This window comes from Lepidochelys kempii, chromosome 1, assembly GCF_965140265.1.
Source record: "Lepidochelys kempii isolate rLepKem1 chromosome 1, rLepKem1.hap2, whole genome shotgun sequence".
NCBI classification, from domain to species: domain Eukaryota; kingdom Metazoa; phylum Chordata; order Testudines; family Cheloniidae; genus Lepidochelys; species Lepidochelys kempii.
In genome coordinates, this window is record NC_133256.1 from 7,433,901 (window position 1) to 7,459,622 (window position 25,722).

Consider the following 25,722-nt stretch of genomic DNA (forward strand, 5'->3'; position numbering starts at 1 on the left):
CCCCATCCCAGAGCCCCGCACCCTCAACCAGAGCCCTCACCCCCTCCCGCACCCCCAACCCCAATTTTGTGAGCATTCATGGCCAGCCAGACAATTTCTGTTCCCCAATGTGGCCCTCGAGCCAAAAAGTTTGCCCACCCTGGCCTAGTCCATCTCTTCCAGCGCAGGCCTGCCCCCTCCTGGGAGGTATTCTCCGCTGCTCTGGCAAGCGCAGCCAGTTTGAAATAAGTTAGGTGTCTTAATTTTCTCACAAATCATTCCCCTAGTCTGCAGCCTAACAAACCTCGCTAGCAGGAAACACGTATGGAATCTCACACCCGTTCTCAGATACAACAAGAGACACGGTTTTGCAAAACACACCGAGCCAGGCAATTTCTGGTGTCTCCGGTTTTCCAGCTGTCAGGTCGGGGTAATAACAGGAGAGTGATGGAACGAGTTACAAGTCTTGTTACAGGTCGAGTGGGACTGCAGCTTTACAGTCAGGCTCAATGTAAAGAAGCCTGTTGTAACCAGTGGCTGAAACAATTAAGCAGGCCTATATCTCTGGCCAAAACAAAGAGACATGCAAGGCCACTCAGGGTTCAGGGATTGAAACGAGGGGGGAGGGTTGGGGGGGGCAGGGGTTGGTTGGGCATTGTTTGGGCAGGGAGGGTGTGGCTGTGGGGGAGTGAAAAGCAGGACAGTGAGTTGCAAGCAGTAAAAAAGCCAAGCAGCCAGAAGTGCCAGTAACGCGGCCCTGAGAGAAAGCAGAGAGAGAGAGAGCTTTTTGGGCACAGAGTGCAGGCGGGAAGGGCAGGCATGGAACAGCGAGCAAAGGAACCGTCATCTCCTGCTGTTCGATTCCCAGGGAAACAGAACTTTCTGGATAATCTTTGTAAATAAACAAGATATTTCTGATGCTATCCTCGATTTCTCCTCCCGCCCCCGCTACCCCAATTGTGGCTAACTGCTCAGTTCCAAAAGGGGTGACACTTGCACTGGGTCATCTCTGGCGCTCCCGGCCCTTTACAAAGCCAGGTTTGCATGAGTGGCCCCGTTGCACAGATGGGGGAACCGAGCACAGGGAGCTGGGGCGACTTGCCCGACGTCCCATTGCAAACACGAGTCAGAACAATCCGTGGCATTTCTAGGGCCCACGTCACCCTCACACCTGAGCGCCGGCGGCTACGGGGGGGCGGCAACATTTGCCACGTTGTTTCTGAAACGAATAGTTTACGCCGAAAGAGATGTAAAGTAAAGGCATTTGACTCCAATGGCAAGAAGCAGCCCTGGTAGTTCCTGGCCCCCTGGGGTGCTTGTGGGGTGACTTGGGGGGCTCTGCCGGCTGCGGCCTCGTGTTGCAGGATAAACCCACCAATCGGAGTCATGGGACACCCCCATGTTCTAAGAACCCTCCCGTTCAAAGAGAAACAGACGGCGGGCGTGGGGGGGTATGGGCCAGAGGATCTCCATAGGGATCCTCAGCCAATTGGGGGGTAGCCCCCAAAGGAAAATCTTCCCAGCGGATCCTGAGCAGGAGCCCGTCGCTGAGGGGACCAGCGCAACCCACCGCCAGCCCCATCAGGTAAATAGTCCTCGTGAGCGACGGAAATGGAGGGAATTCCCCTCTCAGTGCCCAGGAGAACGGGCCCCTCCAGGGCAAGGCTGGGGGGACGAGTTGGAGCCCAGGAGAGCTGGTTCTGACGTGGGGGCGTGCAGTGCTGGTCTGTATTCGTGGAGGAGGGCTGAAGACACATGGGGAGGGTGCAGTGGATAAGGGGGGCTGAGCCCCAACACCCGAGTCCCAGAGCAGCTTCGCATCTCCTTAAAGTGTCTCCATCTCTCCCTCTCCCCAAACTACCCAGGATCAGAGTTCTTCCGACACTGTGAGCCCTGGCTGCCCTACGTCATCCAGGGGGGATGCAGCCCCCCAGAGTCCATCCCCTATGCCTGCCAAACGCTGGTGCAGCTCCCCACCCGCTGTGGAGCGATGGGTCAGCGAGGACGGGGTCCCCTTCCACGTCCACCAGGAAGACGGCATCCGGATCTGTGACGGCTTCCTGCTCGGGCACTGCCCCCGGAGGGAGAGCTGCCCTCTCCATCACACCCGCTACCCCTTCCACTGGCAGATCAGGGGGAGTGGAAGGGCAGCGTGGCAGAGTCTGAGCGACTCGTCTCAGCGTCACTTGGAGAAGCTCTACGGCGACGCTAAAAACGGCTTTGTGCGGTTCTTGGACAGGTACGGGCTGGGAACACTCCCGCCCCGTCTCTCCCCACGGGGGCCCGCACTGCGTCTCCCAGCTGCTCCCATCCCGGCCAGGGCGGAGTGCTGGCTGGGCAGGTTCCCCACCATCTCCCGTCTCAGCCACGCCCGGCCAGAGGCTCTAGGGAAAAGCAGAAGAAGCCGCGTACGGGGAGTGCCTCAGATTTCCCCCACTGGAGCTGTTTTGGGGTCCCGGTCCCGACCTCTCCCAGAAAAGGGCCCCCTAGGGCCGACGGGTGAGATTATTTTCCCCTCTTAGGAACCGATCGTTTGGGATCCTGGACCTGGACACCATGGAGCTGGGCTATTCGGACGTGGTTAACAGAGTGAGGCGGCTGGCCAGCACCTCGGACTGGAAGCAGAATCCCCGCTTCCACACCAGGTGGCAGGTGTACTGGAAGCACAGAGACACCTGGCAGCCTTACGAGGAGGTGAAGGGAGGGGGGTGGACCCCAAGGGGGCAGGAGGGGAGCTCTCCAAGGTAGGGCTGGCGCATCCCAGGGAGATGGGATGGCCGACCCAGGGTTGGATGAAGACGGAGACTGATTTCCCAGGACGGGACGGTCCCTCCAGGGCAGGACTGGGTGCTCTTGTGAGCAGCAATGCGTGTAAGGATCTTCCTCTTTCAGTCATGCTAAGGGCTCAACTCCCCTTCCTCTCTCTGCTCAGCCTGTTCCCCACGACCTCCTTGCAGCCTTTGAGAGGGGCTCCCAGGAACCCACCTTTCGGTTCCAGGGCCAACTCTACACCATGGATCCAAGGCCCCCTCAGCAGAGCACTGAAGGCCAGGGATCTGTCCAGCCCATCCAGATCCAGCGCCGACCGGCCTACCGCTCCCTGAGCTGCATGGCACGGTATCTGCGGTAAGTGACTCTCTGGGCGGTTCCATGGCTGGAGGGATCCGAGCTATGTTCTGACTGGCCAGCGTCTCCCATCTCCTTATCTCCTTAGGACAATCCCTTGGGGCTCCCGGGGACTCTTCCATCCTTCCACGTCCACCATCCCCGGGGAGAGACCCACAGATGGGTACTGTGGCCCGTACCCAGCCACCTGGGTTCCCCAGCCACCCCATGGCCAGGCCTTCCTCCATGCAGAGGTGGCCGCATCGGAAGCGGTGTACCGCGAGATCTGTGAGCTCTTCCACGCGTCTGTCCCAGAGGACATGGTGCTGGTGCTGAGGATTTACAGGATCCGGAACAATGCACTCTGGAAAAAATACAGCAGGTAGGAAGAGGAACGGATGCTTCGAGAGATGAGGCAGGGGTCAGACCAGGCCACCAGCTTTAACTCCGCCATTAAGCCGTTGATGCCAGTGCTGTGGGCAGGACTAGATGGGTTATCTTCTCTGGGTGGGCTGAAGGGAGGTGTGTCTAAGGTTCAGGAGACCCATCCCAGGGATACAATCATCTGGCTTCAGGATTTTCCTCAACGACTCCAACCCTTTTGTCTTGCGGCTGATCCGGAGCGTGTCCTTTTGAACCATATCCGGCTCGATAGAAAGACTTCAGAGGGCTTCAGGAAAGAGGAATGCTGTGAGGAGGGGTATGAAGGCCGAGGGGCTGGGAGCCAGGACAGCATAGCATCATGGGATGCCCAGGGGAGAGAGACCCCAGGGGAGGGAGAGATGCATCAAGGAGGATGAGGAGGGGCCCCTCGCCCGGGCCTGAAGGAGCCACCTGGGACCAGTCTCAGGGGCAGACTGGGGGGACTGAGGGCAGGATGAGAGTTTGGAGGTGAAGGGGAATGGGTGGGATGGACCAGGAAGGAGAGGAAGCTGGAAGGAAAGGAAGCTGGGTGGGATGGACCAGGAGAGGAGAGAGAGCTGGGAGAATCCTGAGCAGAGAGAGGAGGAGAGCTGAGGGGAGTCAACCGAGGGACTGAGTCCCTGAGGCTGGAGGTGCAGGACCTGACCGGGGAGGAGATGCCGAGCTGTTTAGTGAGGAAGACGCAGAGCAGCAGGAAGAGAGAATGTACGCACCGTAGAGGGAATTGGGCTCGTGTCTGGATCCCCCGCCGAGGTGGTCAGTGGCCAGGGGAGCAGATACTGGGGGTGCACCAGGGCTGGGGAGCAGTGACTCTAAACCCCCTTCTTTCTCCTTTGCACTCACCTCAGCCGGAAGGAGCTCATGTCCAGCGGACTCTCGGCCCAGGAGAAGAGGCTCCTGGAGAGGCACCTCTTCCACGGGACCTCAGCCGACAACGTGGCGTCCATCTGCCGGGAGAACTTTAACCCCCGTCTCTCCGGAAAGCACGGTGCCCATTACGGCCACGGCAGCTACTTCTCTTCCTATGCCCACTGCTCCCACAACTTCGCTCTGGCCAACCACGCCGGCCACCGCCACATGTTCCTGGCCAAGGTCCTGGTGGGCAAGTGGGCGTTGGGGAGACCCGGGTACACCCAGCCCCCGGCGAGGGAGCCTGGCAGACAGCGCTACGACTCCTGCAGCGATGATGGCCAAGAGCCCGCCCTCTACGTGATCTTCGACAACTCCCAGTGCTACCCCTACTTCGTGATCTGCTACAAACTGCTCGGTGACCCCGTGACACTGGACGGCCTCGGAGGAGCGGGTCTGTTGGCAGGGAACAGCTTCCCAGCGGGCAGGCTCACGCAGCCCAGCTTTTCCACGCTCTAACCGCACTCTCTGTCGGGTTCGCACAGCACGGTAATGAGAGAACGCGGAGCCCGTCCAGCATCCGTGATACGAACGAGCAATCCAGTTCCCGGAGGCTTCACCCACCCCGTCATCCTACCGGAATGTGATCCGTCCCCATGACCCTATTCCCTCCACCCCACTCTTACTGCCTGCCTGCCCCGAGACCATCCACCAAAGGCTGCTCATGACTCCTGGGCAAACACCATTTGCTGCGCTGCCCTGAAGGAGGCACCGCTGAGCCCCATACCACTGTCCCTCTCCTCCTGGTCTCGCAAAGGTTTCAGAAAGTGGAAACCCCACCTGGAAATCCCCCCACCCCAATCTCACTAATGCTGGGAATAGGCCGCGCTGGTGCGTGAAATTAATTTTGTTCTCACCCATCCCCTCCAAACCTCCCCGCGGAATACCCCCGTCTCCTTGCCTACTGGCAGTAGTGGTATTGTCTAGGGATTAAAGAGTGGGTGAAAGTTATGTTTCTGTTAACACAAACCCTCTCGTCTGTGACTCTGGGGGCTGCATTTGCTTGTGGGACGTCACGGTTTAAAGGGCTGAGAATGACACCCCGAGCGGCTGGGGGGCCGAGGGGTCTTGTTGGAAAAATAAGCATTTGAAAGGATAAAAAAGTGTCCCCCGCTTTGTGGAAAGAGCCTGTGTCCACACCAACGAGCAGGGGCGTGGGCGTGACAGAGAGCGCGTGCGTGAGCCGGCGTGTATAGTGGTAGCAGGTCTGCCAGGTTTGGTTTTCCTCCAGGAGGGTGTAAGGGTTGGGCAGGGGACTGAAGCGGGAAAGCTGGGGGGCATGCAGAGTGGCCAACAGGGCAATAATTGCCCATATTTGGGGGGGAAGAGACTGCACTGGGGGCCCCAGTTCATTTTTCATGGGGGGAGGGAGTTTTATGCATCTCCATGTGTGACACTCTCTAACCTCCCCTCACCCCTAGCAGCGGGAGCTGGGGTGGCCCAGTGTGGGGCTCAGACATGGACTGCTCCCATGTAAGGTGACCAGAAAGCAAGTGTGAAAAATGGGGACACTTTTTTTGGGGGGGCGGGGCATAGTGGCCTATATAAAAGAAAGCTGCTGATACCGGGTGTGATGGGTTTCGGCCCTTTGGGGTGTCACCTGATGTGCTGGGGTACCACTGAGTCAGCCTATTCTGCCAGCCGGGGTCTCCTTTACCTGGCCTTGCTGGGCTCGGCTCACAAGCCTCTTCCAGCCAAGCACACAGGCAGGGCCACACCCAGCTGCACAGAGAGCCAGAGAGCCACTCTGGAAAGATGCAGCCTTAGGGGCTTGCCAACACGGCCCACTCCCTTTAAAGGGTCCAAACCCAAAGGCTGTATGAAATTCACCCCCTCCCTCAATGTGGAGGGAGATAGGCACAACTTCTTGCCCCCTCCCCGCCAGTTAGAAATTACTTAAACTGGGTTATATGATAAATAAGCAATAAGTTTATTAACTACAAAAGGTGAATTTTAAGTGAATATAAGAGATAACAGACAGATCAAATCAGATTCCTGATCAAATAAAGCAAATTACAAAAACTAAACTAGATATACTGAAGAAACAAGTTACAAAATATAAATTCTCACCCTAAATGTTATTTTTAGGCAGGTTGCAAAATTTCTGTGGTTCAGAGTTCTAGTTATATTCCTTTTCAGACCCCTGTCTCAGTCTGGACTCCCCCCGCCTTCCCTTCAGGGGGCTTTTGCAGTCTTTCTTCTTGGGCAGACAGGCCATGGCGAGGAGGAGTCCCATTTGCCTTCCTCCCCAGTTTAAATATTTACGTGGGAATCCTTTGTTTCCCAAACTTGAACCCCTCCCTTCCAGCAGAAAGTTACAAGAAGTCCCAGGTAATGTTTAGTATCAGATGACAAGACCACCCGACTCTGTAGTATCCCAGCGTCCATGAGTCGGGGCAGTATGGAGTGTCCACAGGAAGGGCAAGGATTTTCACAGCCCATTGTCCTCGCTGATGGGCCATCCGCCCTGTCTGGCTTTCCCATGGTTGTACCCGAAGTGTTACCAGTGGGCGTCACCCAAAGCAGCTTAGTTGAAACACAGATACATGGTCAATATTCCTAACTTCAGATACAGAAACGATACAGGCGAACACAATGGATAATCACAGTCAGTAAACCAGAACCTTTCCAACGCTCTTTCATGTGAGCCATCTGGCATAGAGTATATCTCAGTGACGTCATATTCATATAGGAAGCATATTTTCATAAAGACTATGGAGTGAAACATCCGGAGACCCTACTCCCACTGCTCACAGGGACGGGGTGCGGGGAGGAATTGGGACTTGCTCACTGTTGAGAAATGTCACACATGCCGCTGTGCAAAACTTGGCAGCTGTACTTTGTATTAAGGAGCTTCCCTAAAAGGTTGCTGGCAGATCGGCTCTGTGGTTACAGCTGAGGCCCCAAACAGGCAGTGCCTGTCTGAGATAGGGGGCGGGGAATGGGGGGGTATAGACAAGGATTCGGGGGGATCGGCTCTGTGGTTACAGCTGAGGTCCCAAAGAGGCAGTGCCTGTCCGAGATGGGGGGCGGGGAATGGGGGGGGCGTAGACAGGGATTCGGGGGGATCGGCTCTGTGGTTACAGCTGGGGGCCCAAAGAGACAGTGCCTCTCTTGGACTATAGGAAATCTCACTGTGGGAAACAGGGTGAAAGGGTAAGATAAAAGGGACTAGGTGACAGGGGACCTGCCATAAACACCTGGCTTGCAGAGGGGAGGTGTGCTCTGGAAATACCACAAATCCTTGCTCAAATAAATTGGTTAGTCTCTAAGGTGCCACAAGTACTCCTTTTCTTTTTGTGAATACAGACTAACACGGCTGTTACTCTGAAACCTGACACAAATCCTTCAGATTCCTGTTTGCAATGAGGCCTTGGGGGCAAGTTAAACCAGCTCTCCGTGCCTCAGTTTCCCCACTCGTAACATGGGGCTACGCCTGTGACTGCATCTTTGTAAAGTGCTTTGAGCTCCATCGATGAAACAGTGCAGCACATTGTTAGTAGTCCTGTAGGACAGACAGGAAACCAAAGACACAGAGGTTTGTCTGGGAGACTTTGGCGGGCGGGGGCCTGACTTTCCTTAGGAGCCGCCACAAGCCCTCTCATCAAGAGGGCAGGACTCATCTCCTGCTGTGCGTCGTGCCCTGCCCCGGCGGTTGTGCCCTCCGGGACAATACCACCCGCAGGGCGCAGGAGTGAGTGGTACAGGGCCAGATTCTGACATGGTGTTAACCGATGTGACATTGGTGGAGCTGCACTGAGACACCAGCTGAGGATCAGGCCCAAACCGTTCGCCGGGGTCAGGGCAGGGAGGGATTTGGCCGCGGAATAAGTTTGCCAAGGCAATGAGGTGGATCCAGCATCTGGCTGCTGCTGGGCATGACAAGCCTCCTCCTTGCACTGGATTTCCTGCCGGGCCCAGGAGGAGAAAGGAGCAGAAGCCTCCAGGAGACCTGCTGGGAACCTTGCCAGGTGGATGTAATTTCCCTGGGAAGCACTTAAATACTAGGGCAATGGATGCTGTAGAAAACCCAAAGACAGATACATAAGACCCTGGCTTCATGACCTGGGGCATATCCCCTCACCTCCCTGTTCCCAGCTTTACACTAGGGCGTTAATTCTGATACCCGACCCCCTGAAGGGCTGGCAGGCGATGAGCCCAGTTCTTTGGAATGCCCAAGCACCGTGAGTAGGATCTGCCCCCGCAGCGTGGAAAGTGGCCGGTGGCAACCGGACGGACCATCGGCATTCAGCAGCTTGGACAGCAACGTCTGCTGCCTGCACTGCACCCGCAGCTCTTTGCCACCCCCCCGGGCAGCGGCGCACCATGTGCCTGGTGCCCTTTCCCCAGGGCATCCCCGGAAAGGGCTGCGGTGCCCCTAGAGAAGCCGTCAGACGAGGACCCCTTTCCGGGGTGTCCGCCGCAAAGTGCCAGGGGGCTCAGCCCAGCGTCGCTGTCTCTGGCCCTCTCCGGCGAAGGGACGGGGCCAGTAACCCGAGCTGGGCTCCTGCCGCGTCTTGGGTAACACGATCAATAATTGAGTGGGTAGCGAGGCTGGGGGAGGGCTGGTCTCTCGCTACCAGCCGTGCCCGAAAGGCTCTGCGGAGCAGACCACCCCTTGGCTGCAGGGTGGCAAGGAACAGCCAGGTAGGCGCGCGGCTCACCTCCCGCTAGCTGCAGGCAGCCCCAGCAGCAGATACTGGGGCAAGGCCCTCAGAACAGCTCCGGGGTGGGGAGCCCGAGGCTGCCCGAGGGGGAATCCAAGGGGCAGCGTCTCCTCTGGGTACACCGCCTGCCCTGGCGTGAGTGGGGCGGGAGAGGGGCGGGAGACGGGGGTGTTTGGGGACGGGAGGGGAGGCCGTGGACGTGTCTGAAGGGGGCAGAGGGACAGCGACGCTGAGCGGAGCTTGGCATATTCGGCACGCACGCCCCCTTTGTCAGCCTGGGGATTCGGGGACCCCGCCTCTCTCCAGCCTCGGCGATCCAAGGACTGCCCCGATTCCCGCTTGGCGGCCTTGGGCCACAGCTCCGAGGGCACGGCCCTGGGTGACCGACACACCGCCTGGTTGTGGTGTTGTGTCCCTTGTCGTGGCATGTGTACACACACACACGGGGCAGCTAAGCACCATCTTGGGGGGGCCAGGAGGAACTCCTGAGGAGCCTGGTAATTGGATTTCCTGATACAAAGCCAGACTCGGGACCTGGGGGGGGGAAGGCTTGGGGGGCCCCTGACTCTTATCCGTGTGAAGGAGAATTTCAGGGTTCATTTAAACAGCTACCGGCGAGCTTCCTGCCGGTAGGGCTGCAGGGAGCTTCCTACCGCCGGCGAGCCCGCTCCTCTGCTGAGCAGCCAGCCTGACCCGGCCCCCCCGAGGGGCCGCTCGCTAGGGCCAGAGGCAGCCCGGCTAGAGGGCTGAGCCAGGGCCTGAGCCCGGCGCTGAGGCTGGTAACAGTAACCGCTGGCGTCAGTGGCTCCCGACCCCGCCGTAACAGAGACGATGCAACGTGAGCCACTGTCCTGGGGTGTTCAGACAGGCGCCCAGAGAGAGGCTTTGAAATCCCGAGGGGGCCGAGCGCCTCCAGATTCTCTCGGCTTTGGTGGGAACTGTGGGGTGACCAGCCCCTAAGAAACCTCAGGGCTTTTGTGCCTCACTTCAGCTGCCCAAGTTTGGAGACTGTGGCTGTAATGGCCCTGTGCCTCAGTTTCCCCATCTGCAACATGGGGCAGGGATTGCACCTACCTGAGAGGGGTATGGCAATTAAGTAGTTAATATGTGTAAAGTGCCAGACCAGTCCCAACCAGACTCTCCCTGGGCTGGGAACCTAATTGCACTCCAATTTATTCTGGCTGATTGCCCCCTGTGAAACGTCTCCACATGTTGACAGCTCTGCTCAGACGCTGACACGAAGCAGCTGGGCTCTGCGTCTGCCGCAGGAGGCAGTGGGGGGCGGGGGAATGGGACGTAAAGATCCCCACATGCCCCCGTTAGCTAGGTTATGCCTCAGCTGTATTATGGTAGATCTCACAATCTTTTCTAAAGCTTTAGGAAGAGACAATCCCCATCCCGGTGAGCTCACAAGCAGCAAGCAAAAGGTATGAAATCGCTGGTAGTAGCAGTAGAAGGCTGTTATCCGCTGTTGTGGGCCAGCCGCTCGAGGAGGTTATGTAACACCCCAGGCCGGCAGGTTACACTCACCCAGCCGGATCCGTGCGCCAGCCCCCTCACCCGCCCGTTGCCCTCTAGGTCTGTGGGGCTCCCACCCACCCTCTGCTCTGCGCTGCTGCCGAAATGGTCTCCCCAGCCGTTGCTCTGGCCTTCATCCCATTCCTGGTCACCTTGATCATCCGCTACCGGCACTACTTCCTGCTCTTCTACCGGGCCGTGCTGGTGCGCCGGCTGCAGGACTGCCTGACGGGCATCTCCCGGGAGGAGCGGGCCTTCCAGTACGTCCTCACGCACGCCATCCCCGGCGACCCCCACCACATCCTCGAGACCTTCGACCAGTGGTGCTACCACTGCGAGTACCTCAGCAACGTGGGGCCTCACAAAGGTAAGGGCTCGCCCAGCCCACAGTGGGCGGGGCACTGAAATGCAGCCGCCTCTGGGGCGGAACCCAGCAGCTGTTCAACAGCGCACAGCAACGACACGTGACCGTTTGGGACAGGAAGAGAGGGGGAAATAGCAAATCCAATAGCAACGCAGGAAGGTGTAAAAAGTACTGTAATTACCCCAGATGGAACTTGGCCAGGACACAGGGGTTCAGTCCCATTCTATTCAGTCTTTATACCATGCCCATCCCTGGTATCTGAATGCTTTAACCCTCCAACTCGTGTGAGAAATACCCGGTGAGCATCAGTGGCCACAAGTAACCTGTTTTATGTCCCTTCCTGCCCTATGCAGCCCCTCACCACCACACTGGGGCCTTAATACAGTGCTGCCCCAGGGCACTGCCTGCAGAATCATATACTGTGGTGACAACAGCAGGGCTTCTGCCCCAGCACCAGCCTGGCCCTCATGCCTGTCACGCTTACTACATTCCTGTGCTGCCCAGTGTGACTGCTCAGAGCTTCAGCACAGCTCCTTCTGCTCCAACCTCTGCCAAGTGAGAATCCCCATTAGCAGCTGAACAGTATGGGGCTTATGACACGCAGGAGAGCAGACCTGGCTCCAACTAGCACAGGGCAGTGGTGCACACGGCCGCTAGCTAGCTCATCACGGTGTCTTTGTGCTGAAGTTCTCCCTTTGATCCGGGCAGGCAGGACAGACGTGTGCAGGGGATTAACATTTAGCACCCAGACGCTGTCCTTCTTTTTAGCCCAGTCAGATTCCACATGAGCCAGGCCTGAGAAACCGCCTCCCCGCCCGAGCCAAAATTGATGCATGTTCTCCAGGGAACTCTGAGCTATCGGTGGGTGTTGGTTGAGTGTGCCAGGCCTGTGCAGGGATTCTTCCCTCTAAATAGATCTGGCTCTAGAATAGCTGCTACCCCCCATCCAAGGCTTGTGGAGAGCAAGCTCCATTAGCCAGGAGCATGCTGCCTAATGGTCAAAGCCACTGCTATACCTAAACCAGACTGGGGGTTTGAATCCTGACTAGATGGCTCCATGGGGAAGAGTTTTGCAGCAGAAGCCCTGATGCCGGCAGGAACGGTGGGGGAAGAACAGACTCCTGGCCTCTCCATAGGACAGGATGAGAGTGTCTCATCCAGACACAATCACTAGTGAAATGTGGGGAGCTGGGATTAGAACCCTGCTCCTTGGGCTCCCAAGCCCTGGGCAGCTACCCTCGAGCTAGAGGGCAGCTCCGCTAGGCCCTCCCTATGTCCTCTCAGCAGGCCTGGGCAGGAGAGGCCAGCCCCAGCCCCACACAGCCAGGATGTTACTGTGAGCATGCCAGGAGGGAGAGTTCCTGGCGAGCAGGCCGAGACTGACTTCCAGGGAGCCTTCCTGCTACAGCCCCCAGCCCCCCTAAAATGAGGCAGCCCGGGGCTGCGGGTGCCTGAAGTAACCAGCTCGGGCAGGGTCCCTGGTCCTGGCAGTGCCTGGCTCCCACAGAGGGAGCCTGGCCAAGCTCACCCCCGATCAGCCGCGCTCCCTGTGGGGGAGGTGGGAGGGTGCCCTGCTTTATACCAGGAGCTGCAGGCCGAGGGTTACGTTTCCAGCCTGCTGAGCCCAGGGGACAGAGCCGCCCCAGGCTGCTGCCAGTAGGTCCCAGGGAGGTGCTGACACTGGAAACATGCCAGGGACGTGCCAGGAAACAAATGCACCTGATCCGGCCCAGCGCTGATTCACTATGGCCAGCCTAGACCCCGGCTTTCCTCAGGGGACCGGAGGGCAGCAGCGCTCTATCGGGGCAGCCTGTGCAGTGTCCCGGGGGCTCCCGTCCACAGATGCCAGCCCAGGCCTTAGGGAGGAGCCGTGCCAGGAAACTAAACAACACAAGCTGCGTCAGCCACTGGGAGCCAGCAAGAACCACAGGGCTTCTGTGTCCAGCTGCCTCAGTGAAGTATCCCCCCGCCCTGCCCCGGACCTGCAGGAACCCCGGTTTAGGGGAGAGGGGAATTAGCCTCCCCGGCCCGTTCAGTCTTTGGCTGCGATGACATATCTCGTACAAGATGCATCATAATTATATCATGGTCGTATTACTCCGGTGAGTATGGGGTGTGGAGTGTCACAGCCAGTCCCCCCGGAGTCCCACTTACACCCCGCTTTGAGACGGTATGTGGCGCCTGGGGCTAGTGTGGGCCCCTGAGTCCCAGAGGTAAATGTCCCCTATGTGCAGTGCACGCTCCTTGCCTTCTGAGACTGCCGCAGCCTGTCCCATTCTTCGCTCAGGCTGATGGCTGGCGCTTTAGGGCAGCGCTCCCAGCATTGCAAAACCCTTTGGACATTCACTGCCAGGAGCCCACGGCAGAGAGTAGAGCGCTCCGTGGTTACGCACCCACCTGCCAGACGCGCTCTGAGAATGGGGCTGTGGCATCAGGAGGCGCGCGAGCGAGTTTGAGGGTCGGGGGAGAAATTGTCTGCTGTCTATAGGGCCAGCATATCCCCGTAGTCCCACCTGCAGCTGGGGTGGTGTGTGGGGGAAGCTCGGCTGTGCTTAATCCAGTGCCTCCCCTTGAATAACGCGGGACATCATCAGTGGGGGCTGCATTCCCTGTTAGCTGGTTTTCTCCCCTTGGGAACACAGCTCACTCACGCAGGGGAGCCGGGGAGGGGAATCTCTCCTACAGCATCACCCCCCATTAGAGCTTTCCTGGGAGGAATGGGATATGGGTGGGAGTAGGGTGACCAGATGTCCCAATTTTATAGGGACAGTCCCAATTTTGGGGTCTTTTTCTTATATAGGCTCCTATTACCCCCCCGTTCCCTGTCACGATTTTTCACATTTGCTGTCTGGTCACCCTAGGTGGGAGGGATGGGGACTATTTTATAAGACCGGCTACGTATGTGTACGTAAAGTCTGCTGCAGTTTCCACGGCATGCATCCGATGAAGTGAGCTGTAGCTCACGAAAGCTCATGCTCAAATAAATTGGTTAGTCTCTAAGGTGCCACAAGTCCTCCTTTTCTTTGTATGTGTCACCATCACCCTCTGCTGGACAGAGTCTGATCTACTCGAGGAATTGAGCAAAGCCACTGGTAAACCGAGTTCCAGACACAGGTCAGGCTGTAAAAAGGAGTGGGGGAATCGTTTAAGGCGGTGAAGAAAACTCAGAGTTTGCCCTATTCTAGCACCTGCCCTTCAAGGAGCACCAAAGGTTTATTATTACTCAGCACGGAGACTGCCGTAGTACCTAAAGGCCTCCTTCTGCCCTCTAGGTAAGATCCTGGACCGTCTGATCTGTGAGAACACGCCACTCACCGTTCTAGAGCTGGGCACGTCCTGTGGTTACGCCACCATCCTCATGGCCCAGTGTCTGCCCATGGGTGCCCGGCTCTACACTGTGGAGATGGACCCACGCAATGCCGCAGTGGCCGAGAAGGTCATCCGCCTGGCGGGCTTCGACGAGGACACTGTGAGTAGCTCCCTCTCCCCAGCGCCTTCCATGGCCCATCTCCTAGCTTGTTCTGAACTAGCCTCAGGGAAAAGAGGCTGCCAGGAGAAAGAGGCTCTGGGGGCAGAACCCAGCAGCTTTTCTGCTCCAGCACCAGGGGGGCAGGAAGTGAAGGGTACAGCAGCCAGCATCGGCCCCAGCCAGGGGAATTGCAGGAGGGAAAACAGAATTCCTTGGCTCGGAATTTGGCCCAGACACTGGTTAACACCCAATCTCATAGCCTCACTTCCCCAGACTGTGTGATCTGAGTGCCAATTGCCTCCGGTCCCCCTGTGGTTTCAACTGGCTGAGCTACTCCTCTCCACTTCCTGTCTCAAATGGCCAAGCAGTGTTCCTGTTGGCTGTTGAACAAGCTGCTGAATTCTGCCCCAGAGACGGCTGCATTTTAAAGGCCCGATCCCAGGCTGGTTGGCGCCTTGGTTTGCACCATGCGGTGGGATCCCGCAGGAGGGCCATGCTGTTCACTGCGGGGACCCACCGCTGACCCTCCGCCTCTCCCCAGCACAGGTGGAGCTGATTGTGGGCGCCTCGGAGGAGGTGATCCCGCAGCTGAAGGAGAAGCACGGCCTGCTCAAGGCCGACTTTGTCTTCATGGACCACTGGAAGCGCTGCTACCTGCGGGACCTGCAGCTGCTGGAGGCCCACGGCCTGCTGCTCGAGGGAGCCACCATCGTGGCCGACAACGTGGTCTTCCCCGGCGCGCCCCACTTCCTGCAGTACGTCAAGACCTGTGGCAAGTACCAGTGCAAGATGCACAGGACCAGCCTGGAGTACTTCCGGGCCATCCCCGACGGCATGGCCGAACTCACCTACACTGGCCTGGACTGAGCGCTCGCGGCCAAGGTGGGGCTGCCAGGCTGGGCCTTGTCCTGCCCTGCCAGGAGTCCAGCCGACGCTTCACCAGAGCTGAGGAGTTGTCTGGGCTTGGGGGCTATGTAGAGCTGCACAAAGGCTGTGGCTGGGTGTGTGCCCACGTGCGTACAGCCTCGCCACACTGCCCCTGATCTGCACGTAAGCCCGTCTCTGCTCTGTGCGCATAGGGACAGATAAGGGTCTGTCTGTTCTCATTTCCACTGGCGTGAATCCAGAGCGACTCCAGAGTACTCTGCGTTCACACCAGCGGCTGTGAGATGAGAATCAGGTCCACGCAAGCTGCACTGTTTGTGAAGGAACGTGGGTCTCCCTGATGGGTCTGGTGCACTGTATGAACGAGTGGCGCACGGTCGCACACACCCAGGTTGCAGCCACCACTCAAACAGGTTTTGTTTGCCCCCAGTTGCTCCCCACCTTTCGCCCCACTCCCATTGCTCCTGCCTTCATGCCTTTGCCTACACCTGGGACCCCTGGCCTAGCCCCTCACCCACGGGCATTAGGCCCCCTGCCACCATTTCAAATCCCTCCCCTAAACTTTCCCTTTCTTGAGATTTCAAGGACCAGAAGAAAGCCTGGCCCTTCCTCTGGGCCTCCTGTGGTGTCCTGGGGCAGGGCCTTTGTCTTTCCTGGGTTCCTGTGCAGTGCTGGGCTCACCCCCAGCGTGCAGCAAAGTGGCCGGCAGGGGACATCCACCCTAGGAAGCAACACCTTTCCCCCTAATGATGCCAAGCTCTCCTGCTCTGCCCCCCCACCCCCATGCCAGTTACCACGAGCACCATTCATGTAGGGGGCAGCCGTTGTTACCCAGGGCCACTTGAACCCTATGGTTCAGCTGGGCTTGGGAGATGGGCCTGAGCAGAGAACATGGACTAGTGACTACACTCAGGAGAACCAGCCAATCAGCTGGCCTCCCTGGGCCAAGCAGGCCGGAGCGCATACGGCCCAGGCCACCAGAGAGGGTGGCAGGAGGCCAGGGCTCTGTTTCTGGCTCACTGGGTTAAAAGGTTCCTGAACCCCATTTACAAAAAACAGACAGTAAAGCCAGAGGGACACAACTCCTCTCTCAGGCTTTAAAAGTCACTTCACCCTTCAGCCACAATATTTAAATAAGTCCCAAAATATCACCCTGTAACCTTAACTGTGACCACAGGAGATGGTGATACACAGCAGAGTTTAGAGTGAAATATGGACTGATCTATCGTAGATGGAAGGTGCTAAGCTCCTACAGTGCGGAAGGATGGTCCAGGGGTTGGGGTGCTAATTTGGGACTTAGAGCTGAGTTCAATTTCCTGCTCTACCATGGACTTGCTTGGACTAGGTCCCACTTTCCCCGTGCCTCAGTTCCCCTTCTGTACAATGGGGATAATTGCACTGCTGTGCCTAGGGTGTGTGAGGATAAATCCATTATGGCTCGTGATGAGCTCAAATACTATTGTATCTTATAGATAAGACAGAATATATCATATTGCCTCTATATAAATCCATGGTACTCCCACATCTTGACTAGTGCATGCCGATGTAGTCACTCCATCTCAGAAAAGGTATACTGGACTTGGAAAAGGTTCAGAAATGGGCAACAAAAATGATAAGGGGTATGAAAGGGCTGTTGTATGAGGAGAGATTAATAAGACTGGGACTTTTCAGCTTGGAAAAGAGATGACTAAGGGGGGATATGATAGAGGTCTATAAAATTATGACTGGCGTGGAGAAAGTAAATCAGGAAGTGTTATTTTTTCCTTCTTATAACACAAGAATGAGGGGTCCCCAAATGAAATTAACATGCAGCAGGTTTAAAACAAACCAAAGGAAGTATTTTTTCGTACAACGCACAGTCGACCTGTGGAATTCCTGGCCGGAGGATGGTGTGAAGGCCAAGACTGTAACAGAGTTCAAAAAGGAACTAGATAAACTCATGGAGGATAGGTCCATCAATGGCTATTAGCCAGCATGGGCAGGGATGGTGTCTCTAGCCTGTTTGCCAGCAGCTGGGAATGGGCAATGGGGATGGATCACTGGACGATTACCTGTTCTGTTCATTCCCCCTGGGACACCTGGCATTGGCCACTGTTGGAAGACAGGATACTGGGCTAGATGGACCTTTGGTCTGACCCACGATGGCCAGTCTTATGTTCTTAACTTGAGGCAGATAAGTACCTTACCCACTGCGCTGCCACTGAAAGCCCTTTGAAGTCTTTGGCTAAGTGCTAAGCATTTTCTGCACACTCTAGTGAGCCTTTTGAGACAGGACCAACCCAGCCCCACATCCATCCACCCCCCAGCTTTGGGTCTGGAGCCAACCTTGGTGTCTCTCCCCATCCTCTCTAATGGATGGAGCTAAACACCTGCCTTTGGGGCCAAGTAGATCCCAAAGTGAGCTTTATTACTGGGGCCCATTGTGACGGGCACAAAAGGTAAATCTTTAGTGGCTAAAGAGATAGCAAAAGAACAAAGCAGATTACCTGAGTAAATAAACAAAAGCCACAGACTGAGCTTAACACACATCCTTAACACACTAGACAGGTAGGATACAAATTAACAAATTCTCACCCTGAGTGATAAACAGGCTAGCAGATTCTTAAGGCACAAAGTTGCCTGGGCTTTCCCAGGTTTTCTTACACAGACTAAAGCTCTTAGCCTGGGACCATCACTTCTCACAGTTCAGTCTTTGTTCCTCAGGTGTTTTCAACTGAGTTGTTGTAGACAGAGTGAGGACCCCTCATGTTGTCATTGTCCCTCTTTTATATCTTCCCCCTACTTACTGGAAAGCTTTTTTGCTGTGACCTGGGTCAAACGCTTTCCATTGTGTAGAGCTACCTGACCAGGGTTAAACAGTTCCCATTGTGTCAAGCTCTCTCTGAGAGGTTTCTATTGCACACAGTTCCTGGGGTAATCCTTGTGCTTGTGTGCATTTCCTCAACCAACCACTAACATTGTTTGGCTTCATGGTCAATATTCCCCGCTTCCGATACAACGATACACGTATACAAATTGGATACACACATTCAGTAAATTATGACCTTTCCAATGATATCGTATGAGACCCATCTTGCATAAAGTATCTAGTAGTATACCATATTCGTATCATAACCATATTTCTGTTAAGAATATGGGATGTAACATCACACCCATATATACACAACTCATGCACCTTGCTCCTGCCTCACGGCAATTGGGGCCTATCTCAGGGCATCCTGACTGCAAAGGCTGCTGACCAGATGTGACCGTGCGAGCCAACCCATGAGAAACGTGTTGGTTTTGTCTGTTATTTGGACTGTAACAAAGCCACTGACAGGCCACTTATTTCTGAGCTAAACTGCCTGGTCGCCGGGGACTTCCTGGGCCCAGCGCGATAGAACTGAGCTGTCTGACGTTACACTGGGCTTGGTAAACTGCTCTCTGATGAGTCACTCTAGGAATGAAATGAGAACTGCTCCCTGGGTCACTGGCACTATGCAGGGAGGCTCCCCTTTATATGAAGTGACAGATTGTCTTACTAAATATACGTATAGCACACTGGGGCCTTAATCTTGGGTGGGCTTCTAGGTGCTACTGTAATACTACTAATAAAAAACCTCAAAAATTGTTTTGAAGTGTTATTTATTGGAAAACCCCAAATTTCTGTGAGAGCCAGAGACGCACAAAGCCAGCCCCGGCTGCTCTGTCCCACCCTGGCCGTCCCGTGATCCCATGTAGAGCTGTATGTTAACAGTAGCTGCCCTGGCACAGACACGGCACATGGGCAGGTGCAGAGACCGAAAGCTTCTCTCCAGCTGGCTCCGTTGTGGGGCGAGAGGCTGAGCCAGATTCTGTTCCACGCACCGTTCACAAAATAATCACGAGACAGACGGCAGTGGAGACACTTCCCTAACCAGGGCTTCCAAGTGCTGCTGTCCATCAGACCCTGCACTGACGAGCCGTCCCATCTGATGCCTGTAGGCAATGCCAAGCCAGAAGGGAGAGTTCTCCTACCCTCCTTCAGCTCCAGCGGACGCCAGCAGCCTTTAACCTGGTCAAGATGTAGCTGGGTCAGATCATCCACTGGTCTTGGTCTTGCTCAGCTCCTTCCATGTCCACCTTGGGCAAATGACACAGGAAGGATAATCCCTCATCTTTCGCGAGTCCACTCCCAGCGGATAGCCCACAGGGAGGCTGGCTCTCGGAAGGGATGTGTTGTGGGAGGGAGAGAAGGGAAATGGGAGGCAGGACTCCTGGATTCTATACTCCACTCCACTGCTAAGTGACCTGGGACAAGTCAGCATCTTTGTGCCTCTGTCTGTCAGACTGGGACAGTGATATTCCCCAGCTCCTGGGCGGTGACTGGAAAACTCACCGAGACAGCTCGGCCTTACTACCGGTCTCTGGAAATAATACCAATCCCTGGAGCGCTCCCGCCAGAGCTCCCACAGCAGGGGGGAGAGATCTGCCAGCAGGGCTGAGAAAGTGAGAGGAGGCTGCCTGGAGACCCCTGCGATGGGGCAGGGGGGGGGGTGTCCTATGAGGCACTGGGGAGGGATCTGTGCAGGCTGTTCCACCGGGGAAAAGCCCAGTGTCAGGAACAGAGACTGGAGCTGGGGTTGGATGATCAGGCAGGCTCGTTCCCATGTGGGGTGCAGGGTGCTAGGGAAACTCTCAGATTGACCTGTCCTGCTCCCCAGAAGGAGCCTCCCTGGGTATCGCTGCTTTCCCTGCTGGGGGATGGAGGTAGCTAGGTGGCGTGGCGCTCCCCAGCCACCTCTCTGCGTGTGTCCCCACGTACTGGGATCTGTGGATGCGAGCGTGGCTCGGTTGCTGAGGTCCACCAGGCCCCACCCCCACATACCTCATTGATCTCCCCGTCATCCGGGGACTCGTTATAATCGTTCATCTCGTCCATGTCCTGCATGTCCTCGTCGTCCTCAGAATCCTCTTCGCTGTCTTCATCGTCTTCGTCATCCTCCTCTTCCTCCTCATCGTAATGCTGCAGACGCCAGGGTAACCCACAGCTGTCAGCCCCCTGCAGCACCGCTCCACAGCCGGCCCTCACGCCCCATTCCCCCAGCTCTTGCCTCCCATGGCCTGGCTTTCCCTCCCCCAACCCTAGGGATTAACCCATCCTCTGGCCCAGCACCCCCTGCACCAGCACCCAGTGCCCTCAGCTCCCGCAGCACTCTCCCTCCCGGCTCATGTACCCACACACTGGGGCCCACAGATCTCCCACAGCCTGTAGTTCCACCCCCACCCTACCAGCTCACCTCCCCTGGTGCGGGACTGGAGACACTCCCTCCCCACTCAGCAGCAAACCCCCAGAGGAACCGCACCACTAACGAACGCAGGAGAGTCGCCGAGTACAGCAGATCACTTCCCATTCACCCTGCTTCCTAGCGGGAATCTCGCCCCCTTCCCTGCCAGGGTCTCGCTTCATGGAGACCTCCTTTCCAGAGGAGGGGGCTAGCGGGAATACAGTGAACCCCTCCACCTTGTGGGCTGAGCGTGTGGCCTCCCTGGTGCTCCCAGCCGGAGGTAGGAGAGGAGGGTCTCGGCATTTTCCAGATCACTGGGAGCTTCTAACTGGAGCTGAGCTGACCCCAAGGAGCCCCTGGCAGTCACCCATGAACAGAGCGTTCCACCGCCATCTATTGGCAGCTCTAGTTGTAGTTAGGGCCCCGGGTTTTTTTTGCAAATAGGAACAAACACAAAATAAAACAAACTCACTCATTTGCAGAGGCAGGTCTTTTCCCAAGGGGCTGGGCCCGACACTGCGCCCAGGTACACAGGGCTGCAGCGCCACTCACTCAAATTTGGCCTGGCCACCCCATCGTCATCACAACGGAGGGGCGGCCGGGCCAAACCTCGGCGGTGCTGACCCCGGGTGCCACTGCGACCCTGTGGGCCGTGTTGCAATGCTCCAAGCAGGGAGCCGGGCCCAGTCAAGCAGGACAGGAGGCGCTGCTGTGGGGTGGGCTTGCCCTGCAACCCCCCTGGGTCTCTCCCCACCACGCAAGACCCAGTGCCCTGCCCCCTCAGGGCTTCCCACCTCCCCCCAGGGGCAGGCCCCAATTTCCCCTGCCTCCACATGGGTAAAATGGAACAACACTAAATTCCCCTCCCCCCCGGCAAAAAAACCAAACAATAAAAATAATGTCACGGGCTGTAGTCATAGTACTCAGCACAGGTGAGCGCTCCACTGGACTACACTACCCAGAATCCTCAGCAGGAAGTGATGTGCACCTGTTTAGCAAGTTAAAAACCCAGCACACTGCATTGTTAACCGCACAACCTCCAGATCCTGGTCTTCCCTTCTTAACAACCAAAACCCTACAGCACAGAAAAAGGGTGTCAGGATTCTTACCTCAGAGGCAGGTTTTCCTATAGGGACCAAATTATTGTCTTTTTCAGCAATACTCTGCAGCTGGGGGTGGAAAACAGACAGAGGAAAGTCAGTCCGAAAAAGCTGATGCTACACAATGCCTCAGTACAGTACCCTGCACATCAAGCGTCGTAGGGGGATAAAAACCAGCCTTGGTTTTCCCCAGGAACGTATTGCACAATAAGTCTATATCGGGGTGGGCAAACTTTTTGGCCCAAGGGCCACTTTGGAATTGCGAAACTTTATGGAGGGCCAGGTAGGGAAGGCTGTGCCTCCCCAAACAGCCTGGCCCCCGCCCTCTATCCACCCACTTCCCGCCCCCTGACTGCCCCCCTCAGAACCCCTGACCCATCCAACCCCCCCACCTGCTCCTTGTCCCCTGACAGCCCCCTCCTGGGACCCCTGGCCCCTAACCGCCCCCCGGGACTCCACCCCCTATCCAACCCCCCCTGCTCCCTGTCCCCTGACTGCCCCCCAGGACCTCCTGCCCCTTATCCAACCCCTCCTCACTCCCTTACCACACCGCTCAGAGTGGCAGGAGCTCGCAGCCGCGCCACCGCACTGCCCAGCAGGAGCGGTGGGCCGGTGGTGCAGCGCACTGAGGCTGCGGGGGAAGGGGGACAGCGGGGGAGGAGCCGGGCGCTAGCCTCCAGGCCAGGAGCTCAGGGATGGGCAGGACGGTCCTGTGGGCCAGATGTGACCCGCAGGCTGTAGTTTGCCCACCTCTGGTCTATACCCTTTCCTTTAAAGCATCCGGAAGTGGCTATTGGCAGAGGCAGGACACCAGAGTAGATGGAGCAACTGACTGATCCATTATGCCAATTGCTAAGTAATCTGCAGCTCTTGGGTCACGAAAGATTCAAGGAGAAAGATCACTTCACCTGCCGCTGAAATGCAGCCACTTCTGGGTGGCAGCTGCTTAAAAAGTTGCCTTGTGTTATGTGCTTAGGCCAGCAAGTAGAGAAGACTGTTTGCAACTGAAACCACAGGCTGAATTTACACTAGAGATTACCCACAGGCCCTGGGGCTCACAAAACAACTCTTATTAAAACTGCCAGGGGGAATATAAAGACCACAAGCGACCAGGGCCTTGATTGTACATCTCATCCGAACGAGGGCTCTCCCTGCAGCCCAGCTCTGCAGATCAGCTCAGCACTGGATCACGGACGCCCCTTGCTGCAGCACAATCCTTCGAGGTCTCCCAACCCTGCTAAGCATGTTCTAGCCAATGCAGAGACTGAAGCAAAGAGAAGCCACAGAAGGAGGCAGGGTTAGAACCCAGGAATTCCTGACTCTCAGCTCTGTCCACTAAACCGTGACGCTGGCTGCCCACAAGCAAGAAGGCATTTTGCTCCAATGCAGCACAAGGAATTCTGCTCCCTGCTCTACTTTAAGACGGCTCCGTGGGAGCAGGGTCTAAAATCTGCAATCTAGGCTTGGCTGTATGCGATCTAGAGCTCTGGAAAAAGGATGATGAACATTAGAGGGGGAAATGCCCTATTAGGTATCCCAGCTCCCCTAGGCCAGAGCAGGATTAGTCCCGAGTCACTTCTCCAGTGCTCTGAACAGTCTAGTTGGAAGTGACTCGGGCAATGACGCTTCCACCGTTGTAATCCCTGGCTTTTGTAATACATCGCCGCATCCCTCTGGAGACTGCTCCTGGGCCTGTCACAGCTCCATCTCAGAGTTTTCCTGAACATCTTTGCAATGGTTCTCCCATCTGCCTCAAGAAGCATCGTTGCACCCAAGTCCCTTCACAGAGCGATCTCACTTCGGCCTTTGTAGGTCTGTCTGAACTCCTTCCTGTTTCTCAACACCTTTCTGGTCCCAAGGTGCTGATCAGTGTTGGGCTGTGCCCATAGTACCTTTCCCAGCATTGCTGTCATTGGCGCAGCTCCCCAAGGGTATGTCTACAAAGCAGCGTAAACCAGGCTTCAGCCTGGCTCAAGCCGAATCCCCCTTGCGTCCACACACCAATTGTGCTAACCCTGAGGCTTGAACCTAGGGTCCCAGGACCCTGCAGGGCTGGAGGGTCCAATCCCATTTTAAGTTGGGACGCAGGGTCCGAGCTCTATTGCTTTCCTGTGAGCACATGGCACTGGCTTGACTCGGGTCCCAGAAGTCCTCCGGATGTATCCCAGAGTTCCCTGGAGAAACTTCCTTAGTCCTCTTTATGCCGACAATCTGTGGAGCTGTCTATTGCTCTCTGTTGCAAAGGAAACCCACACTTCCCTTTGCTGACCTGAACTCCTGCTATTTGCATTAACCCATTATCTCAACAGTCTGCAAGTACACTAAGAGAGACCAATCAGAAAAAGCTTTTTTGCAAAGGGAGCTGCTTCCTGGTAACAAGAGCACAGCCAGATTTTGGTGAATCTGTGGGCTGAGGCCAGTAACACTTTGGACTTCAGCAAAAGCAGAAGGAATGACTGTGCACGCCAGCAGGTAGGTAAAATGCTGGTAGCTCTGCTCAGCAGAGCCTGGCTGCTCCCGCTCCCTGCAGGGCAGCCCCCTGATCCCCGCTCCAGTCTCTGCTCCCCACTACCCTCCCTGGGGCTACATGGGCAGGGGCACTTGGGTAGCACGCACTGTTAGGGTGGCGAGTGGGAGCCAGCCCCAAAACTTCCCCACAGCCTCCACTCATGGCAGCTTCAGCTCCGACTCCTCCTTGCTGCCATGCAGAGTTTGCCCAGAGCAGGGAGCAAAGCTGACAGACAGGAGGCAGCTCCCGGCTTCCAGGATGTTGGGCATCATCCTTCTTGTTATCATGAATCATTAAAAGAATCTGAATTTAAAAATGCATGTTAATATCACCTCTGCAGATCATTAAACCTCCTTTTAAACAGGAATTGTGGCGCCTCAATCGTACTCTGACATATGCATCAGGAACCCAATGAGAGAACCCTGGCCTTCACTTTTTATCGTGCTATGATGCTGTGTTTTTTTTTTTTTTTTTAGTTTGGCATTTCACTCAGGCAGGATGATGAAAATGAAGCTAGTCAGTTTTATTACTGGATTCATGGACCAACATAAGGCTATGCTATTTGGATTGCAAACGCTGTAAGGGAACATTTAATGCTGATCGAAACCACAGACTTATCAGCTGAATTAAAAATAGCCACAGACGCTCCTGTTGATTGTAGGTTGTGTAAAACCCTTGATCTGACCGTGTCCTCTGAGTGACCATCAGCTCAGTTACAGTCACTAGCTTCATGGTCATGTTATGATTTGTTTGCTTAAAGTAAGGACATGAGCCATGAGTGACACTGGTTTAAAATATTTTAAAGGCACCTAGTGGGATTTTCAAAAGCCCTCAGGGCTCCTACCCCCCCCCCCAGTGCCATCAAGGGGAATTGGGCACCTAGAGCCGTTTGAAAAACCCCCTGGACACCGAAATACTTTTTAAAATGTAGCCGCTGGTAACGGCCCAGAACCCACCGCCGCACGGGGCAGCCTGCTCAGAGCAGGGGAGAGACCCAGCCGGGAGCGCGGAGCTCCGAAGGGGGCAAACCCCAAGGCAGGGGAGGAACCGCGCCGGGTGCCGGGGGGGGGCCCGGCGGGCAGAGCCAGACCGGAATCGGTCCCCGCCTCAGGAGAAGCGCCCCGGCAGCCAGGGCTCCGGGCCTCCCCGGGGAGCCCCTGCGGGCGGGGCGGGCGGAGTCCCCGGGCCCCGCGGCTCACCCAGGCCTGGTGCTGCTGCTCCTGCTGCTGCAGCTCGTTCTCGTCCACGCAGGGCCGGTCCAGGTTGAACCAGAGGGACTCGGTGACGCGCGGGAAGAGCGAGGGGAAGAGCGTGGACATGGCGGGTCACACCCGGGGGGGGGGCGTCGGGGCTTCCGGGTCCGCTCCGGAGCCGCGCGTGGGTCACGCGGAGCGGCACGTGCCGGCTCCACTCACCGGACACCAGAGCTGCTGGGCCGGGAGCGCTGCCGGGGGGAGGAGGGGGGGGGGGGAAGGGTTGCGTGACCCGGAAGTATATCCTCCTGCGCGCCGGAAGTGACCGGGTGGGAGTCGGCAGCCCCTCCTTTCA

General features: G+C 56.6%; 3 protein-coding genes across 3 annotated transcripts; 2 read left to right on the forward strand and 1 right to left on the reverse strand.

Annotated features, from left to right (window-relative positions):
• The first annotated feature begins 1,925 nt into the window (after window positions 1-1,925).
• Window positions 1,926-4,875, forward strand: LOC140905620 (protein mono-ADP-ribosyltransferase TIPARP-like). The gene is made up of 5 exons (XM_073329127.1): window positions 1,926-2,218; window positions 2,502-2,673; window positions 2,912-3,105; window positions 3,194-3,466; window positions 4,356-4,875. The coding sequence occupies exons 1-5, from the start codon at window positions 1,926-1,928 to the stop codon at window positions 4,873-4,875; spliced, it is 1,452 nt and encodes a 483-aa protein (XP_073185228.1).
• A 5,831-nt stretch (window positions 4,876-10,706) lies between these two features.
• Window positions 10,707-15,301, forward strand: TOMT (transmembrane O-methyltransferase). Its single transcript, XM_073329128.1, has 3 exons — window positions 10,707-10,968; window positions 14,238-14,434; window positions 14,981-15,301. Exons 1-3 carry the CDS (start codon window positions 10,707-10,709, stop codon window positions 15,299-15,301), a joined length of 780 nt encoding a protein of 259 aa, XP_073185229.1.
• Window positions 15,302-18,926: 3,625 nt separating this feature from the next.
• On the reverse strand, window positions 18,927-25,639 carry ANAPC15 (anaphase promoting complex subunit 15). The gene is made up of 4 exons (XM_073333581.1): window positions 25,374-25,639; window positions 21,675-21,734; window positions 20,166-20,303; window positions 18,927-19,420 (listed from the first exon to the last, which is right to left on the reverse strand). The coding sequence occupies exons 1-4, from the start codon at window positions 25,491-25,493 to the stop codon at window positions 19,373-19,375; spliced, it is 366 nt and encodes a 121-aa protein (XP_073189682.1). The 5' UTR covers window positions 25,494-25,639; the 3' UTR covers window positions 18,927-19,372.
• Between the last annotated feature and the right edge of the window lie 83 nt (window positions 25,640-25,722).

Bases quoted from the DNA above. Each gene is read 5' to 3' on its own strand.
- LOC140905620 (XM_073329127.1), top strand. From the start codon at position 1,926: ATGCCTGCCAAACGCTGGTGCAGCTCCCCACCCGCTGTGGAGCGATGG. The intron at 2,674-2,911 runs GTGAAGGGAGGG...CTCTCTGCTCAG, and splicing joins CCTGGCAGCCTTACGAGGAG to CCTGTTCCCCACGACCTCCT. The intron at 3,106-3,193 runs GTAAGTGACTCT...TTATCTCCTTAG, and splicing joins TGCATGGCACGGTATCTGCG to GACAATCCCTTGGGGCTCCC.
- TOMT (XM_073329128.1), top strand. From the start codon at position 10,707: ATGGTCTCCCCAGCCGTTGCTCTGGCCTTCATCCCATTCCTGGTCACC. The intron at 10,969-14,237 runs GTAAGGGCTCGC...TCTGCCCTCTAG, and splicing joins CAACGTGGGGCCTCACAAAG to GTAAGATCCTGGACCGTCTG. The intron at 14,435-14,980 runs GTGAGTAGCTCC...TCCCCAGCACAG, and splicing joins CGGGCTTCGACGAGGACACT to GTGGAGCTGATTGTGGGCGC.
- ANAPC15 (XM_073333581.1), bottom strand. From the start codon at position 25,493: ATGTCCACGCTCTTCCCCTCGCTCTTCCCGCGCGTCACCGAGTCCCTC. The intron at 21,735-25,373 runs GTGAGCCGCGGG...TTCCACCCCCAG, and splicing joins AGCAGCAGCACCAGGCCTGG to CTGCAGAGTATTGCTGAAAA. The intron at 19,421-20,165 runs GTATGTGGGGGT...CATTTGCCCAAG, and splicing joins ATGACGGGGAGATCAATGAG to GTGGACATGGAAGGAGCTGA.